The 17,487-nt window shown below is 43.4% G+C and overlaps 1 protein-coding gene across 3 annotated transcripts in view; it reads left to right on the forward strand.

The window, feature by feature from the left end:
* Positions 1–17,487, forward strand: part of TNFRSF13B (TNF receptor superfamily member 13B) — a 35,883-nt gene that overhangs the window by 10,540 nt on the left and 7,856 nt on the right. For 2 of the 3 annotated variants that reach the window (XM_069084708.1, XM_069084709.1), the window contains one exon: positions 494–685. In XM_069084708.1, coding sequence (XP_068940809.1) covers positions 494–685 — 192 coding nt within the window. The remainder of the gene's footprint in view (positions 1–493; positions 686–17,487) is intronic. The other variant, XM_069084710.1, reaches the window with a different exon arrangement.

A 17,487-nucleotide genomic window follows, 5' to 3' on the forward strand; every position in this document is an offset into this window, starting at 1 on the left:
GGGAAGGAAGGAAGGAAGGAAGGAAGGAAGGAAGGAAGGAACGAACGAACGAACGAACGAACGAACGAAAGGAAGATAAAAAGGAACAAAGAAAGAAAGGAAGATAAAAAGAAAGGAAGAAACAAGAAAAGAAGGTAAAAAGAAAGAAAAGGAAAGAAAAGAAAGAAAGAAAAAAAGAAAAAAATTAAATATGAGAAGAACTCATTTTTTAAACTTCATAGTATCATAGATTTAGAGCTGGCAGGGGCTGCAGGGGTCATCTAGTCTTACACCTCATTTTACAGATAAGGACACTGAGGTCCAGAATGTTAAATGACTTACCCGAAGGATAAGAAGGTCACGGGCTCCTAAAATTTAGAGCTGGGTTTGAGATTCGTGAAACAATCTACTAAGACATGAAGGAGCTGAGGTCTGCATCAGGGGATGGGACAAGCCTTACTGTTCAGTTCTTGAAGAACTGAAACATTTACGTTTTGCTAATCTCCATTTCCAGATTCTCTGAGGTGCAGTAAGAGACCAGGCAGCTACTACGACCACCTGGTGAAAGAGTGCATCAGCTGCTATTCCATCTGTGGACAGCACCCGAAGCAGTGTGCGCACATCTGCCAGAGTAAGACATCGGATCCCAAGGGAGTCAATGTTACTTCAGCACATGGGCACCACTGGATTGTGGATCCTGGGAGAGGTATCAGAGAAGTGGACACTGGGCTTGGAGGGGTGGAAGGATCTTGGGTCAGAGCAGGAAAGCAAGCTGGAGGCAAGGTATTAAGGAAGGGCAAGGGGCTGAATAATCAGAGGGTCAGAGGCCAGGTGGACAGAGCAGGACTCAGTGGGCACAAACCCCGAAAGGCAGAGGAAAGAGGGAGAGTCCAAGTCCAGAGAAACAAATATGGCAATAGGTGGGAGGCAAAGTAAACAAACAAAAAAAACTAGTTGTACCACTTAAGTCCCATTTACAGCAACATTATTTAAAATATTGAAAAAATTGGGAAAAACTTAAAATCCCCCAAACAGTGATATGACTAAGCAAACAACAGTTTGAGAAGCAAGCAGGGGTGGGGAACCTTTGGCCTTGAGGCCACATGTGGTCCTCTAGGTCCTCAAGGACTGCCCTTTGACTGAATCTAAACTTCATATAACAAATCCCCGTAATAAAGGATTTGTTCTGGCAGCTAGGTAGCACAGTGAATAGAGCAATGGCCCTGGAGTCAGTAAGACCTGAGTTCAAATCTGGTCTCAGACACTTGACACTTACTAGCTGTGTGACCTTGGGCAAGTCACTTAACCCCAACTGCCTTGCCTTCCCTCCTCAAAAAACAAACAAAACCCTTGGACTTAGTCAAAAGGCTGCACCTGAGGACCTAGAAGGCCACATGTGGCCTCAAGGCCTCAGGTTCCCCAACTTTGGGGTAGAAGAGCACTGAATTTGAGGGTGAGAGACCTTGGTTTGAATCCCAATTTATCTATCCTACAGCAAATCATTTAGTCTCTCTGACGCATGTTTTCTATCCTTAAATTAAATTTAATTTTTTTTCAGTTAACAAGCAACTTACTTTCCCTATCACTCCTCCAGTTGAATCATAATTTTTAAAGAAATATTCAAATCCAAACAAAATAAATTCCCACCTTGATCACATCCAAAAATGTATTTCTCTTTCCGTACCTTATGCCCATCACCCTTCTATTAGGAGTTGGTACCATGCTTCAACATGGATCCTCTGGAGGTTGATCAGAGTTCCAAAGCCTTTCCAAATTGTTTTTCTTTATATATATTTTTGTCATTGTATAAATCATTTTCCTAGTTCTACTTACTTCACTTTGCATCAGTTCATAGAAGCCTTTCCTCTGAAACTATCCATTTTTTCCTGTCTTGTGGAGCAAAAAATACTTCATTACATTCAAAAGCCATAATTTGTCAGCCAACTGATGAGCACCCACTTTGTTTCCAGTTCTTTGCTACAACAAAAAAGTGTTCCTATGAATATATGTGTACATTTGGTCATTCCTTTTATCTCTTTATGGTATATGCTAGCAATGGCCCCACTAGGACATCCAATGACTTTTAAGGACTTCTAAATTGGTGCAGGACTTTGTATACTTAGTCTTAAGCCTATGTTTGATTGATTCAATCATGATATCTAGGCTCTGTTTATGTATAGTTCGCTTAGTCTGATGGATTGTTCTTACTTGACAAAAGTATCTGGGTAAGGCACTTTGTCATTTGCTTTAAGTAGAGGAGGGTGATTGGATTGATGGACTCATCCAGCTTCTTATACATACAAAGGAGACAGAAAAGTATTCTGGGGGGAGAGAATTTCTATAGGGATGCTAGCAAGGTAAGAATCAGTTTCTTGTAAGAAGAAGCCCTTGCACTGAGCTTTGAAGGCAGGTAGAGATTCTAGGAGACAGGTTTGAGGATGGAGTGTATGCTAGGTACCTGGTGCTTGTGTGAAGGCATGAGTGTGGAAGATGGAACGTAGTGTACAAGGTACAATGAGAAGGCTGGTATGATTAGAATGTAGAGTGCAATTAATCTGGAAAAGTAGTCTGGGACCAGCTTGCAAAAGGCGTTCAAAGCCAGCTGGAGGAGTTTGTATTGTCTTAGAGGTAGTGGGGAAAACTCTGGAACTTCCTGAATGAGAGAGTGACATGGTCACAAATGTGCCGTAGGAGTATCCTTTGGCAGCCGTGTGTAGAGGGGAGATGTTGTCGGGAGGGAGTCAGAGCAGGAGCTGCAATAAAATGTCCTAAGGGTCTGAAGAAGGTGGTAACTACAGAGTGAAGAGAAGGGAGGTCGATCCGAGAGATCCTGGGCAAGTAGAATGAATGAGATTTTACAATTGGTTGGACATGGTGGGGAGATACATGAGAGTGATGAGTCAAGGATTACTGCAATGTGATGAACCTGAATCATTGGAAGAATGGCAGCATATCTTCTCACACAAATAGGAAGGGTAGGGAGATGGAGTCATTTTAGTGGCATGGTGATTAGAGCATTGAACTTGGAATCAAGGAAGACTTGGATTTGAATCTTGCCTTAGACACTTTTTGGCTGTGTCCAATTGTGTCCAGCTCTTTTTGATCCCATTTGGGGTTTTCTTGGCAAAGATACTAGAGTGCTTTGCCATTTCCTTCTCCAGCTCAGGCAAACAGGGTTAAGTGATTTGCCCAGGGTCACACAAGTGGTAAATGTCTGAGGCCAGATTTGAACTCAGGAAGATGAGTATCTTGGGCAAATCACTTAACCACGGTCTACCTCAGTTTCCTCTTCTGTAAAATGGGGATAATTATAGCACCTACCTCTAAGGTTATTGTGAGACCTCATTGAGATAATGTTTGTAATGTGCCTCGTGAACCTTAAAGAGTGCCATAAATGTTGGCTATTATTATTATTATAGGAAGAGGATAGAGTGGATAATGAGCTTCATTAAGGATGAGTAGAGTTTGAGATGACTATAAGGAATCCAGTTGGAAATGTCCCGTGGGCAGTTGGTAATGTGGGATCCAGTCCAGGAGAAGCTATAGATATGGAAATAACATGATCACAAGACAGAGAGTATATATATATAGCGAGAGAAGAGAGCCCAGGACAAAGTCCTGGAGTTTGCCTACCCCAAGGGGACGGGACCCAGAGGATGATCCAAGAAATGAGACTGAGAAGGAGAAGTCATACAGGTGGAAGGAGAACAGGAAGAAAGGGCAGTGCCATGAAAACCCAAGCAGAACAGAGTCTGGGTAGGAGGAGGTGGTCATCAACAGTGTCAAATACTACGGACAGTTCAAGAAGGATGAAGGCTGAGAAAAGGACATTGGATCTGGCAATTAAGAGATCATTGATAACCTTGGACAGAGTAGTTAAGTGATCAAGTCCAAATCCAGATTCCAAAGGGTTAAGAAATTTATGGAAGGGGGTGGCTAGGTGGTGCAGTGAATAGAGCACCAGCCCTGGAGTCAGGAGGACCTGAGTTCAAATCTGACCTCAGACACTTAACACAAAAACTAGCCATGTGACCTTGGGCAAGTCACTTAACCTCAATTGCCCTCCAAAAAGCAAAAAAAAAAAAAATAATTAATGGAAGGTTCAAAAGTGGGGTGGGATGGGAAGCGTAAATGACTTTTTCTAAGAGTTTGGTTATGACTTTAAGGAGACATGGGCAGCAAAGTGGTGTAGTGGATAGGATGTTGGGCCTGGAGTCAGGAAGTTCAAATCTGGCCTCAGACATTTACCAGTTGTGTGACTTGGGACAAGTCACTTAACCCTGTTTGCCTGAACTGGAGAAGGAAATGGCAAACCACTCTACCTTTGCTAAGAAATCCCCAAATAGGGTCACAAGGAATCAGACATGAAGAAGGTATATATACAGCTTGCCAAAGATGATAAAATTTACTAATCAGATTGAACTAAATAGTGGGAAGAAAAAATGGTTGCAATAGGATGGGAAGACCTTTTATATTTTAGGAAGTTAAAAGCCAAAATTGGAAAACACCATGAAGATATCTACTGATGTTTCCATCTTCATAGTGAATATGATAAGTACTCAAGGAACCATTCAGGTCTCTCACTACACAAGACCGTGGCAAAATTCCTAAGAAAGATGTTGGTGAACATTTCATATTAATCTCTTTTTGTTAACACATGGACTTCAGCCAGTATGCTGACATATTTTGTGTTAGCATCTAGCTATGGACACTCTCCTGGTATAGACGCAGTCTAAATTTAGACAGAATTTGCTTTTGGGACTACTGAATACCAAAAAAAAAATCATCTAGGTGTAGGAAGGATTAATTTTACCCTTAGATAAAGGTAAATCAAACTGAAATATTTTTGATATTGGATGATAAGAAAGTATTCTTGTTTCCTAGTGAGGAAACAAGTATTTGCTTTTCTCAAAATGTCTTAAATCATAAAAGCCACAATGGTCTAAGCTGTCACTATTGTGTATTTTTAAAGACTGAGGAACTGACCTAGGTAAATTTCAATACCTGGGTAAGTTCTTTTTTTTTTTTGCTTTTTGGAGGGCAATTGGGGTTAAGTGACTTGCCCAAGGTCACATGGCTAGTTTTTGTCTTAAGTGTCTGAGGCCATATTTGAACTCAGGTCCTCGTGACTCCAGGGTCAGTGCTCTACTCACTGCACCACCTAGCCACCCCCTGGGTAAGTTCTAATTCCTAGGTAATACTAGCTCATGTGGTATTCAGAGATGATGAGTGAATGCACTTACAATTGCTGATTTCATTTATGATTTTTTAAAAAACTACTGAAGGATTTGTCAATGTTTCCATCCATCCTTTTTTTTTTTTTTGCAAAGTAAAAAGACTAAGTCAACTCTGTGCATGTTGGTGTTTATATCACAGAGAGTAAAGTCTTCTAATCCATTCCAAAACAACAACAAAGAATCGGACACGATTGAAAGGACTGCGCAAAAATGTAGGTGAGGAGGCACATCAGATGGATGACAGACTTGCACGAAGGTCTCTAGAAGATCTGGTCATGTTTGTAGGCAGGAGGGAAACCATCCCTGGATGAGGACAAATCAAAAATTAGAATGAGAGAGGGACGAGGTGGTCAAATTATCCCAATATAATAGTGGGGCTTGGGCTAGAGATGAAGGATGTGTCCAAAATTGCACTGAGGTAACAGAGTTGGATTCACCCCTGGCCTTATGATTTCTGGCCCAATGCTCCCTCCCCTAAGCCTCGATATCCCCTGGAGCAGCGCGTTCAGCTCAGGGTGCCCCATTTTAAGGAGGACATTGACATGCTAGAGTCTGTCCAAAGGATAAATCAATTAACATTTATTAAGCCCCTGATACCTACCGGGCACTTCACTAAGCACTGGGGATACAGAAGGAGGCAAAAACCAGTCCCTTCCCTCAAAGAGCTTATAATCTGGGGGAGGGGGGTGGAGACAAGAGACAAACACAGATACAAAGCAAACTATATACAGGATAAATAGGAAATCATTAACAGAGGGAAAGCACTGGAATTAAGAGGGGTTGAGAAAGGCTTCCTGTAGAAGGTGCGATTTTAATTGGGACTTAAAGGAAACCAGGGAGGCAGTAATCAGAGTGGAGAAGGGGGAACAGTCCCGGCATGAGAGACAGCCAGAGTCAAGAGATAGAGTACATGATAAGGGACTGGAATTCATACCATATTAATTTCTATTCAATAAATATTCACTATACACCCAGCACTGTGCTAGGTGCTGGGAATACAAAGACAAAATATAAAACGGTCACTGCCCTCAAGGAGTTTACATTCTACTGAAGCAGAGGGACTAAAATATACATAGAAATGAGGGAAAATTTCTGAGGAGACAGAGAACAATACCAGTTGGGGGAGATTTCATGGAATTGGCAACATGAGTTGAGTTTGGAGGAAAAAGAATGATTTTGAGCTGCAGAGATGAAGAAGTGCATTTCAGCCACAGGACAGTCTAGTTCAAACTTATGAAGGTAGGGGATGGAATATTGACTTTGGAGAAGAGAGTGTAGTCCATGTGGGCTGGAATGTGGAATTGTGGGAAGGAGTAATGTGACATAAGTCAGAGCCAGAATACAGAAGCCTCTAAGCACTGGGCTTTGGGATTTGTGTTTTATTCCCAAGGCAATAGGGAACCCAGTTTTTTTTTAGGAGGGGAGTAACATGGTCAGACCTGTTTCTCAGAAAGATGAATTTGATATGTATGTGGAGGGTGGATTGGAAAGACACCAAGAGGGAGGGATTATAGCTGTGTAAGAGAGGCATGAAGACCTGAACTAGGAAAAGCCTAGAGAAGCAATGGAAGGAACCAGGGGTGATTATCAAGGAGAAGAGAAGAGTTATGGTTGGGTCATAGTTGCTCTTCTGGTGTTTGGAAAGGCTGTTGTGTGGAATAAAAATTAGGCTTTTTCTGCTTATTTCTTAGACACCAAGACTAGAAGCAGCGAGAGGCTTCACTTGAGGCCATAGAACAATTGGGGCCATGTAAAAGCAGGGAAGAGGGGCAGCCAGGTAGCACAGCTAGTAGGAGCACCGGCTTCAGTGTTGGGATGACCTGGAGATCGAATCCCGGGCTCAGACACTTAGCACCCACCCAGAAACACCTGGCCGTGTAACCTTGAGCAAGTTACTTAACCCCGATTGCTTAAAAAAATAAATAAATAAAAGCAGGAAGAGGATCTTGAGGGGGGAGTGAGCTTCTCATTACTGGAGGTCTTCCATAGGAAGTTGGCTTGGGCATTCCTCAGAGGTGTGATGGAGAAAGTTCCTGTTCAGGTATGGGGTAAAGCATAGACTCATAGATTAGAACAAGGGTTGGAAGGGACCATAGGAAGCCATGGTGTCTAACCTCCCTATTTTGCAGATGAAGAAACTGAGGCCCAGACTGGTAGACCAGAACTCTATCTGTTATGTCATTTTGTTTTTCTTTTCTGTGTGTGTAAAGTGACTTAAGATTATTTATTTATTTTTAATACAAGACAGTAGCTTGTCCAGTAGTCCTGAATGAGGAAGATGTTGTTTGGTCATCTCAGTCATGTCTAACTCTTCATGACCTCATTTAGGGTTTTCTTGGCAGACATACTGGAGCGGTTTGCCATTTCCTTCTCTGCTCATTTTACAGATGAGGAAACTGAGGCAAACAGGGTGAAGTGACTGACCTAGGGTCACACAGCTAGTAAGTGTCTGAGGCTGGATTGGAACTCATGAAGATGAACCTTTCTAATTCTAAGTCCAGTGCTCTACCCTAGCTGCCCCAAAGTCAGGAAGGCCTCAGTTCAGATGTAGCCTTGTATACTTACTGGCTGTTTAGCCCTGGGCAAGTCATGTAACTTCAGGCTGCCTCAGTTTCCTCATCTGTAAAATGGGGATGATACCAGCACCTACCTCCTAGAGTTGTGAGGCCCCAAAAAGATATTATTTGTTTTTAAAGTTCTTTTCAAACCTTAAAGTGCTTATATAGGTGGTATCCATTTATAATAATAATGTTATTAGTTAGGGGCAGCTAGGTGGTGCAGTGAATAGAGCACCAGCCCTGGAGGTGCTAAGTTCAGGAGGACCTAAGTTCAAATCTGGCCTCAGACACTTAACACAAAGCCAGCCATGTGACCTTGGGCAAGTCACTTAACCCCAATTGCCTGCCTTCCCCCCTCCAAAAAAAAACAAAAACAAAAATAAAAATAATAATGTTATTATCATAAGAAAAAGTCCCAGCCAAGCAAATCTTCAGAAGTTTGAAAGTATAAAGGGAAGCAGTAACCCAAAAGGACCCAGCTAACATATGTTACCTTACAAATGCTCCCTGTTTGGGGATTTGGGGGCAGCTTGGGGCCTGCCCACCAGAGACATTAGAAGCAGGATCAGGACCCTAGGCAGATGCTCACGAGGCCCAAGCTGTGTGATCTGCCCTCTCTGGGCTCTGGACTCCTTAACTGTAAAATGAGGTGGCTGAGGTGGGTGACCTCCGAGGGCCCTGCCCACTCTCCATCTATGATCCCTGACGCCATGATAAAGCACCAAGTAGGAAGGCCCCCTCAGCTGTGATTCATGCACTCATTAAGCAATTACTTTGTTCAAGGCCTAAGCGTAGGACAGATGACAACTGTGTGCCATGTTCTTTTGATAAAGCACCACTTTTCACAGAGTCCAGATTTCTTATTAGAAGTAGTTAGCTGGGGGAGGGGTGTTACTACATGGTGCAGGGAGTACAATGCTAGTTTTGGAGTCAAAGATCTGAGTTCAAATCCCAGTTCTGACACTGGCTATTTAGCAATGACCTTCTCTGAGCCTTGGCTTCCTTCTCTGTAAAATGGGGATAATGAAAGTCAGCCATGACAGTGGAGAATTCGAATGTTGGCTTCACAGTCAGGAAGGCCTGGGTTCAAGTCTTGCCTCAGACCCATTCTGACCCATAATGTCCCAGGCAAGTCGTTTAAACCTCTCAATACCCCAGGTCATTCAATAAGACTGTAAGTTGCACAAGTGAAGGGAATTTCCTCACTGGGAGTTCCCTAAATCCATTGCTCAATGAACAAGGGTTATTAGGCATCTATTATCTGAAAGGCACTGGATTAGAAAGAATGGTGGGGGGGCAGCTAGGTGATGCAGTGGATAGAACACTGGGCCTGAAATCAGGAGGACCTGTGTTCAAATCCAACCTCAGATACTTACTATCTATGTGACCCTGGGCAAGTCATTTAACCCTGATTGCCTTCAAAAATAAGATGAAGAAAAAAATTTTTTTTTCAAAAGGAATGCCCTCTGCCCTCAAGTAGCTCATATTTTAATGGTACATGAATGAAACTAAAGCTCAACCCCACAATGGGGAAAATATTACCTGTACCATTAACCTTACTTGTTTGGAAGAAAGAGTTTTGTAAACATTTAGGCAGATAGAAATATCATTTTTTATTATTGTTAATAAGGATGAAGGACAAGATTGGGAGGGTGGCCTGGTTGAAGGGGACTCACAAGATGATTTTGAATACCTTGGAGAGTCATGCCCACAGTGGATACTGAGCCAATGCCCCCTAACCTCCTCTTCCCTTGACCATCTATGGATTCCCTGGGGATTCCTGGGTGCCTAGATTGCTAGATGTCCAAGCCTCAAAGACGATTTTCCCCAGGGCTAACCCTTTGTCAAAGGATTTAGCCAAAGAGATAACTGGAGTTTGGGAGGGCAGCTCCTCACGTGGTCAAGAAAGCTACCTCTAATGTTACCCCTAACACCCTCAGTTCCTGTTACTCCCACTTCCCTTCCAAATTATAGCCAGGGATGAAAAGGAACTGGCCCAGCTACAAAACTTTGGAAAGGCTGGAAACCTTCATCCATGCTAGGGATAGGACAGTCCCCTAATGCCTCCCTTTGTTCCCATTGCAGAGAAATGTGTTATCTGATTAAGACTCTTGGGGAAGTGAAACAAAGATTTATAGGGGTTCTGTAAATAGATGCCTGCTGTCGACTTAAAACAAACAAGCCAGCCTGCAGCTTCAAAGAAAGATGGGTAAGAAGAGGGGGGAACAGAAACAACCCTCCTCCCTTTCACTTCTTCCCGTTCCCCTGAAATGAATGAGAATTCCTGAGAGACAGTGTTTCCAGGTAATTAATGATCAGCCTATGAATTATGGCTAGCAAATAATCGATAAATTGAGGCCAGTAGTTTCTCTAGGCAACCAAAGACGACCCTGGAGTCTACTTGAATGGTTAAATAGCTTTGGAAAAAGGGGTTGTGCCTGATGGGTGGAAATCAACTCTGATTGGTTAACAATTAATGAGAGAATGAATATTAAAATGAAAGGTAGGCTTATTCTAATAAGAGGCTGGGAAACCGTGACTGATCATGTCATTCCTGGACAAAGAGATTCATCTCTACCCAGATCACACCCGCCTAGGGCAATCCATACAAAGATCTGTTATTCTTCATCCCAGTCCTACCCAAGTAGAACACAATGGGCCAGGATTCACTGAGATTAGATGGTCTGAGTCTGGTGGATTCTTTGGGCAAGGTCAGAAATGTCCTTGAGAGACCTGGTTTTGAATGAGGGGGAGTGGGTTCTGTATATAATACTGATTATTAATGTAATACGAAAATAATCTCTTTTCTCACTCCCTACATCAATAGTTATTGCATAAGGTTAGCTCAGTTCAAAAGCAATTATTAAGCTTTTGTTATGTAGAAGGCAGGCAATGGGCTAGGTGCTGGTGATACTACGAAAGAAAAATGGACTTTTCCACCCTCAAAGAGCTTACATTCTTGGTGGAGGGAGAAATGACATGTACAGGGATGGGAATTACGGGTACACAAATGAGTAAATATAAAGAAATTTGAGCAGTGAGAGAATCTTTAATGGGGGGGAAGGAGATTTCAGGAAAAGCCTCTTATGGGACCTGGTTTTTGTGCTAATCCTCGAAGGAAGTTAGGGATTCCAAGAAATGACATGCCCTCCAGGCCAGAGGTACAATGCTGAAATTGGAGAGAAACCCAGAGGCCAAGTTGGCTGGAATGTAGAGTAAAGGAAGGGGAATAACAAGAAATGTCTGTAAAGATAGGTGGGAGCCACATTGTGAAAAGCTTTTAATGCCATATTGAGCAGTTTATACTTTATCCTAAGGGCAATAGGGAGCCATTGAGGATTTTTTAGTATGGGAGTGATGTAGTTAAATGTACATTTTAATAACATTATTTTGGCAGCTGTGTGGAAGATGAATTAGAGAAGGGAGACACTGGAAGCAGGGACCCCAACTAAGAAACCATTGTTTAAAAAAAGAAAAAAACTATTATACTAGTACTGGCTGAAGAGGGTCATCATGAAATGATAAGGCAGAGGGTTAGGGGTGCTCAAGACCCCAAAATACCAACATATGGGGGAATGAATTCGACTCAAGTCTTCTGTCAGACAAAGAAAAGCAACGTTTATTAGAGACCCGCCATATTGGGTAGATTCTTAAGGAGCCTCTGTATCTGTAAGGCTTGTATTGGACAAGTGAGCCAGAATTATCTGACACAGAGCAAATCTGTGCTAGAAAATTCTATGGAGATCTAAACCACATGGAGGCAAGATGGGGCCTTATATACAAAAAGGTTGTGGGAGGGATCTAGGGGTGGTCTAGGGGAGGAGTTTGGGGAGGGTCTTCAGGAGGAGTCAATGAGGTCAGAGTCCAGTAAAAGAGGGACTAAGAGTGGGAAGTTGCTGGAGGCTACCAGGAGAAGACAGACTGGAGGGCTAGGCCAGGGTGGTCTAGGTTCCAGGATGGAACAGATTTGGGTATAGATATTTGGGGAGGATCAAGGGTGGGGAATAGCTGGATAATGGAGGGCCAAGCTAGTAACAAAGGTTTGGGCTGAGCTACAATGAAAGGTTTATGGCTTCATGCAAATGCCCTTTGTGGAAAGATTCAAGGAGGTTCCCAGAGCCTGCATCTCATCACTGGCGAAAGATGATAAAAGCCTGTGCAAATGGAGAGAAGGGGATGGATGTAAGAGATATTGTTGAGATAGAATCCACATGGTTTGGCAATTGATTGAATATTTATTATGAGTCAGTTAAGTGGTGCAGCGGATAAAGCACTGGGTCTAGTATCAGGAAGACTAGAGTTCAAATTCTGCCCTAGATACTAGATGTGTAGCCCTGGGAGAGTGACTTAACCACTGTCTGCCTCAGTTTCTTCATCTGTAAAATGGGGGTAACAATAGCACTTACCTTTCAGGGTTGTTACTTTGCAAACCTTAGTTTCATAAACACTAGCTATGTGGGGCCGGAGTGGAGGGGACAGGTAATGGAGAAGGGAGAGCCAAGGACGATGGAAGGACAGTGGTGCCATCCACGGAAATATGGACACTTAGAGGAAGAGTGAATGTCTGAGTAAAGGAGTGAACATGATGAGTTCCTTCTCAGACGTGTTGAGTTTGATGCTGGTAATACATGTGGGGGGTATATCTAGCCAAGAGATTAGAGTTATTTGAGATCAAAGTTGTAGGGCAGCCAGGTAGTACAATGGAGAGAGCAGCAGGTCTGGAGTCAGAAGACCTGAGTTCAAATCCAGCCATTAGCTGTGTGACCTTGGGCAAGTCACTTAACCCTGTTTGCCTCAGTTTCCTCATCTGTAAAATGAATTGTAGAAGGCAAAGACAAACCTCTCCAGCATCTTTGCCAAGAAAACCCCAAGTAGGATCATGAAGAGCTGGAAATGACTTGAACAACAACACAGTTGTATGGCACAGGCTGTATAGCTGGAGTGGGAGTCTGAAGACCTGAGCTTGAATCTCTGCTCTGTCATTTACTACCTGGTTGACCTTGGACAAATTGCATCTCCTTTGCTGGGACTCAATGTTCTCATCTGTAAAATAGGCTGGACTCCATGACCTCACAAGTCTTTTCCACCTCTAAATCTCTGATCCTTAGGATCCCAGCAGGACTGTCTTTCCCCATTCCATCTTTTTCCTTTTTTCAGCACCGTTTTTCCCCCAGGCCTTTTTTTTGGGGGGGGGGGGGTTTCAAAGCCTTCCTTTGAACAAGCTGCTTTCTCTTCATTTCATTCTCTTTCTTATGAAGCATTAGAGAGCAGGCCTCTTGCAGGGGAGTCAGTAAACAGGAAGTTTGGGGGCTGCCAGGTACCCCTCTGGCTTAGCTGTGGTCCTGTTTGAAGTCAGGGAAGGCCTAGGTGTTGTCTTAAAGTTCCAGGGGTAAGATTCTATCACATGGTGGCCACGGCTATTTTTAGAAGAAGGTTTAGAAATGGGTTCTCCTCCTGACTCCTGTGTTAATTCTACCCTGTCCAGGCCACAGTACCATAGTTCCACTTCTGTGGGCTGTGATGGCTCTTCTCACTCTCACTTGGAGAGGGAAAGTTCCCTTGCCCTATGCCCCAAGGCAGGTAATGAACCCAGAACCATGCCTAAGATGCCAACACACATAAGCAACCAGCACGAGTACTTTCCATTCCACACTGGGCCAGGGAGGTGGCCAGGAAGTAAAAATGAGTCATGAGCTTGATATACAAAGAATACCATCTACTCCTGGTCTTTCCCACTCCCAGCATCAAGGCAATGGAGAAGGAACCTGTCCCTGTCACCTGTCATGTAAATCTTTCTTTCTCCATCAAGGTCTGGACTTGTTGATTATAATTTATAACTTACAGGCAGGTAAGTGGGGCAGTAGAGAGAGTGTTGTACCTGGACTCAGGAAGATCTGAACTGAAATCCAAACTGAGATGTGTGGCCCTGGGCAAGTTACTTAACCTCTGCCTGCCTTCTTCATCTGTAAAATGGGAGCAATAGCAGCACTTACCTCCCAGGGTTGAACAAGGCTAAGTGCAAGGATAAAATAAAAGAAATGAGGTAGCACAAGAGTCCTAGGCCTGAAGTCAGAAAGACTGGAGTTCAAATCTAGTCCATCAGACACTTAATAACTGTGTGACCCTGGCCAAGTCATTTTGCCTCAGTTTCCTTGACTATAAAATGGGGAGATCATTTATTGTGCAAGTGTCAAGCACTGTGCTAATAAGCACCAGAAACTAATAGCTTCTATGTTCTAGAGTTGTTGTGAATATTAGGTGAGACAATATTTGTAAGACACAAAAAAAATTATAAATATTTATACAGGCACTTTGTAAATACTAGTTATCATTGTTATTATAAAAATGAGATGATATTTGTAAACTGCTTTGCAAATCTTAAAATGTTATACAAATGCTAGCTATAATTACATTATACATGCCCTACCAAATTATTAACTTGATTTCATCTTGATAAAAATGACATAATGTGATTTGAACTTGACCTCATGAATGCATTCAGATGAAATGGTAACCTAGATCTGGAGTTGGGCTGGAAGGCTTTCTAGATCCTCAAATCCAGGGATTCTTAACCTGGAGTCTGTGAACTTGTTTGGGGGTTTTTTTAATCTGGATAACTATATTTCAATATAATATGTTTCTTTTACAATCCAGTGTATTTGATTTTAAAAACATTCTAGGGGTGGCTAGGTGGCACAGTGAATAGAGCACTGGTCCTGGAGTCAGGAAGACCTGAGTTCACATCCAGCTTCAGACACTTAATACTTACTAGCTGTGTGACCTTGGGCAAGTCACTTAACCCCAATTGCCCTCCAAAAACAAACAAACAAAAAACATTCTCCTGAGAAGGGGTCCATATGTTTCATTAGACTGTCCAAGGAGTCTATGATACAGATAAGGTTAAGAACCCCTGTTCTTTTCCACCTGTCTTATTTTACAGGTGAAGAAACTGAGGTCCAGAGAGGAAAGTGACTTGCCCAAGGCCATATAGGTAGTAAATAGTCTAGGTTGTTTTTTTGGACCGGATGTTTGATTTCGTTGGCATAGTCTATTCTCAGTGAGGAAACTGCTTGGTAATTTATAGTCTCAACAGAGTTGCCTGTGGCCCGAGAGGTTAAGTGATTTGAATCCAGGTATTCTTAAATTTGAGGCCGATTTCCATCTGCATCTCCGTGCAGCTGTTACATTTTATAGATGAAGAAACTGAAATTTGTTTGGAGAAGCTGATCTGCAAGGTCACATAGCTAGAGTATGTCTGGGCTGCCCATCACATCCAACTAAGGGAATGGAGCCTCATTTCCTCAACTGTTGATTGAGAGGGGCCCTTCTGGCTATGATCCTATGGTCCCTTCTGCTGGGCCATCGACCATGGAGGACATCATTTCTTCTATTATTTCCTATTGTTTTTCAAAGAACTGTAGTTCGGTGGGAGTAGAAGCGAGGAGAGGGCCAGCTGCAATGAAGAAAATGGAAGATCTAATTTTAGGCTGGTTTAAAAATTGTCGGCAGGGCTTAAAGGAAACAAAAGTTCATGGTCTTCAGAAGAGGCAATTATCTCTTGCTCCCCCATGGTTATCAAAAGTTGGGAGCTACTGCCCTCTTGTGGTAGTTTCCTTAGAATTGCACCTGCTGGGAAAAAATGGTATTCCTCGCCCAGGAAGGACCTCAGACAGCTTTGCTACTAGGTCTCCCCACCCACTCCCATCCCTATTAATAAGTAAGAGACTTTTCCTGCTTTGGTGCATGGTCTAGATGTGAGGCAGAGGATATTTTGGAGTCTACTAAGAGCAGATATGGGATTCTGGGATCTTGGCACTGGGGTCTGTGGGAAAGCTTAGCTCTGGCTTGGCTTCTTATTAAGATACCAGTGAGACAGGGTGGTTCTGGCTGGCAGGTCCCTGGCTCTGCACATTCCCAAGCCTTCCCCACCCAGAGGCTTCTTGCCTTCCTCCTACCTGCACAATTTCCTTCCGACTCTGGTCTCTACTCCTCTGAGGGTTTATGGCTTTTTCATCACAGTCTGCTTACAAGTTTCTCCCTCTGGGAAACATGGAGGAGAGGGAGCAGGGGGGTAATTAAGAATCAGGACACCTTGAGGGTACAGGGGTGTGGTGATGAAGATAGCAAGACCATTCCCTTTCCCTCCCTCTCTCCGCATCTCCCCCAAAAAGTCAGGCCTGTGCTTCTTTGAGGGTTGAGACCCAAACAGAGGGAGGGACCTACTCAAGTTCACTCAGTCGCTTAATGACTGAACCATTCTGTCTCCTGACCTCCAGTCCAGAGTACTTTTTTTTTTTTTGGAGGGGAGAAGGCAGGTCAACTTGGGGTTAAGTGACTTGCCCAAGGTCACATGGCTAATAACTGTTAAGTGTCTGAGGCTGAATTTGGACTCAGGCCCTTCTGGCTCCAGAACCAGTGCTCTATTCACTGCACCACTAGCTGTCCCCAGAGTACTTTCTAATAGAGTTATATAGAACATTTCTATAGGGCAGCTAGGTGATGCAGTGGATAGAACGGCAGGCCTAAAGTCAAGAAGACTCGTGTTCCTGAGTTTATATCTGACCGCAGACACTCACTAGCTGTGTGACCCTGGGCAAGTCATTTAACTCTGTCCCCGTTTCCTCATCTGTAAAATGAGCTTGAGAAGGAAATGGCAAACCCTTCCAGTATCTTTGCCAAGAAAACTCCAAATTGGGGCAGCTGGGTGGCACAGTGAATAGAGCACTAGTCCTGGAATCAGGAGGAACTGAGTTTAAATCTGGCCTCAGACACTTAACACTTACTAGCTGTGTGACCTTGGGCAAGTCACTTACCCCTGATTGCCTTGCCTTTCCCCCTCCAAAAAAAAAAAGAAAACCCAAATGGGGTCATGAGGAGTCAGGCATGTTTGCAAAGTGCTTTATAAATTTTCTCTCATTTAACCTTCACAACAACCCTTGGAAGTAGGGCTATTATTATCATCCCCCTTTTACAGATGAGGAAATTGAGGTAAAATGATCCGTCCAGGGTCACCGAGCTCGTCTGTCAGGATCTGAATTGAGGTTTTCTTGACTCTAGGCCCAATGCTTTATCCACGTTGCCACCTACCTGCTGTATTGAGGGCTCCGCTGAGTTTCCTCGTCTCATCCTTGTATACTCCTTTCTTGCTAAAGGATGCTTTTGGTTGGAAGTGTGGTCTAGGAGCCCTGTGTGTGGAGTCAGAGGATCTGAATTCAGATTTTGGTTCTACTCTTTAATCTCTCTGTAACCTTGGACATATATTTAGACCTGGAAAGAACCTTGGAGGCCATCTGATCTAACCCCCTTATTTTACAGATGAGGAAACTGAAGCAGAAGGTCTCCAGGTAGGTACGTCTGAGGCAGGATGTGCACTTTTTCTGATATTTCATACCCAGAACTCCAGGGGCCATCTCCAGTCGTGCTCATTTATATCTGGCCACTGGACCCAGATGGCTCTGGAGGAGAAGGTGAGGCCAGTGACTTTGCACAGCCTGCCTCACTTAAATCCAATTCACTTGCCTGTCATGGCATCACCTCCCCAAGGTCATGGTCCAACAAAGGACAGCCAACAGCATCTGTAAGTAGTAGGAGGAGCTGACTCACTGGGGACCCAACTGGAACTGGCCAATTGGGCAACACAGCTCTTTCTTTCTCTCCCTTCCTTCCTCCTTCCTTCCTTCCTTCCTTCCTTCCTTCCTTCCTTCCTTCCTTCC

The sequence above is a fragment of the Petaurus breviceps genome, unplaced genomic scaffold, assembly GCF_028583685.1.
Source record: "Petaurus breviceps papuanus isolate PSGF00001 unplaced genomic scaffold, PetGlider_PUasm1.0 175, whole genome shotgun sequence".
In the NCBI taxonomy this organism is placed as follows: Eukaryota; Metazoa; Chordata; class Mammalia; order Diprotodontia; family Petauridae; genus Petaurus; species Petaurus breviceps.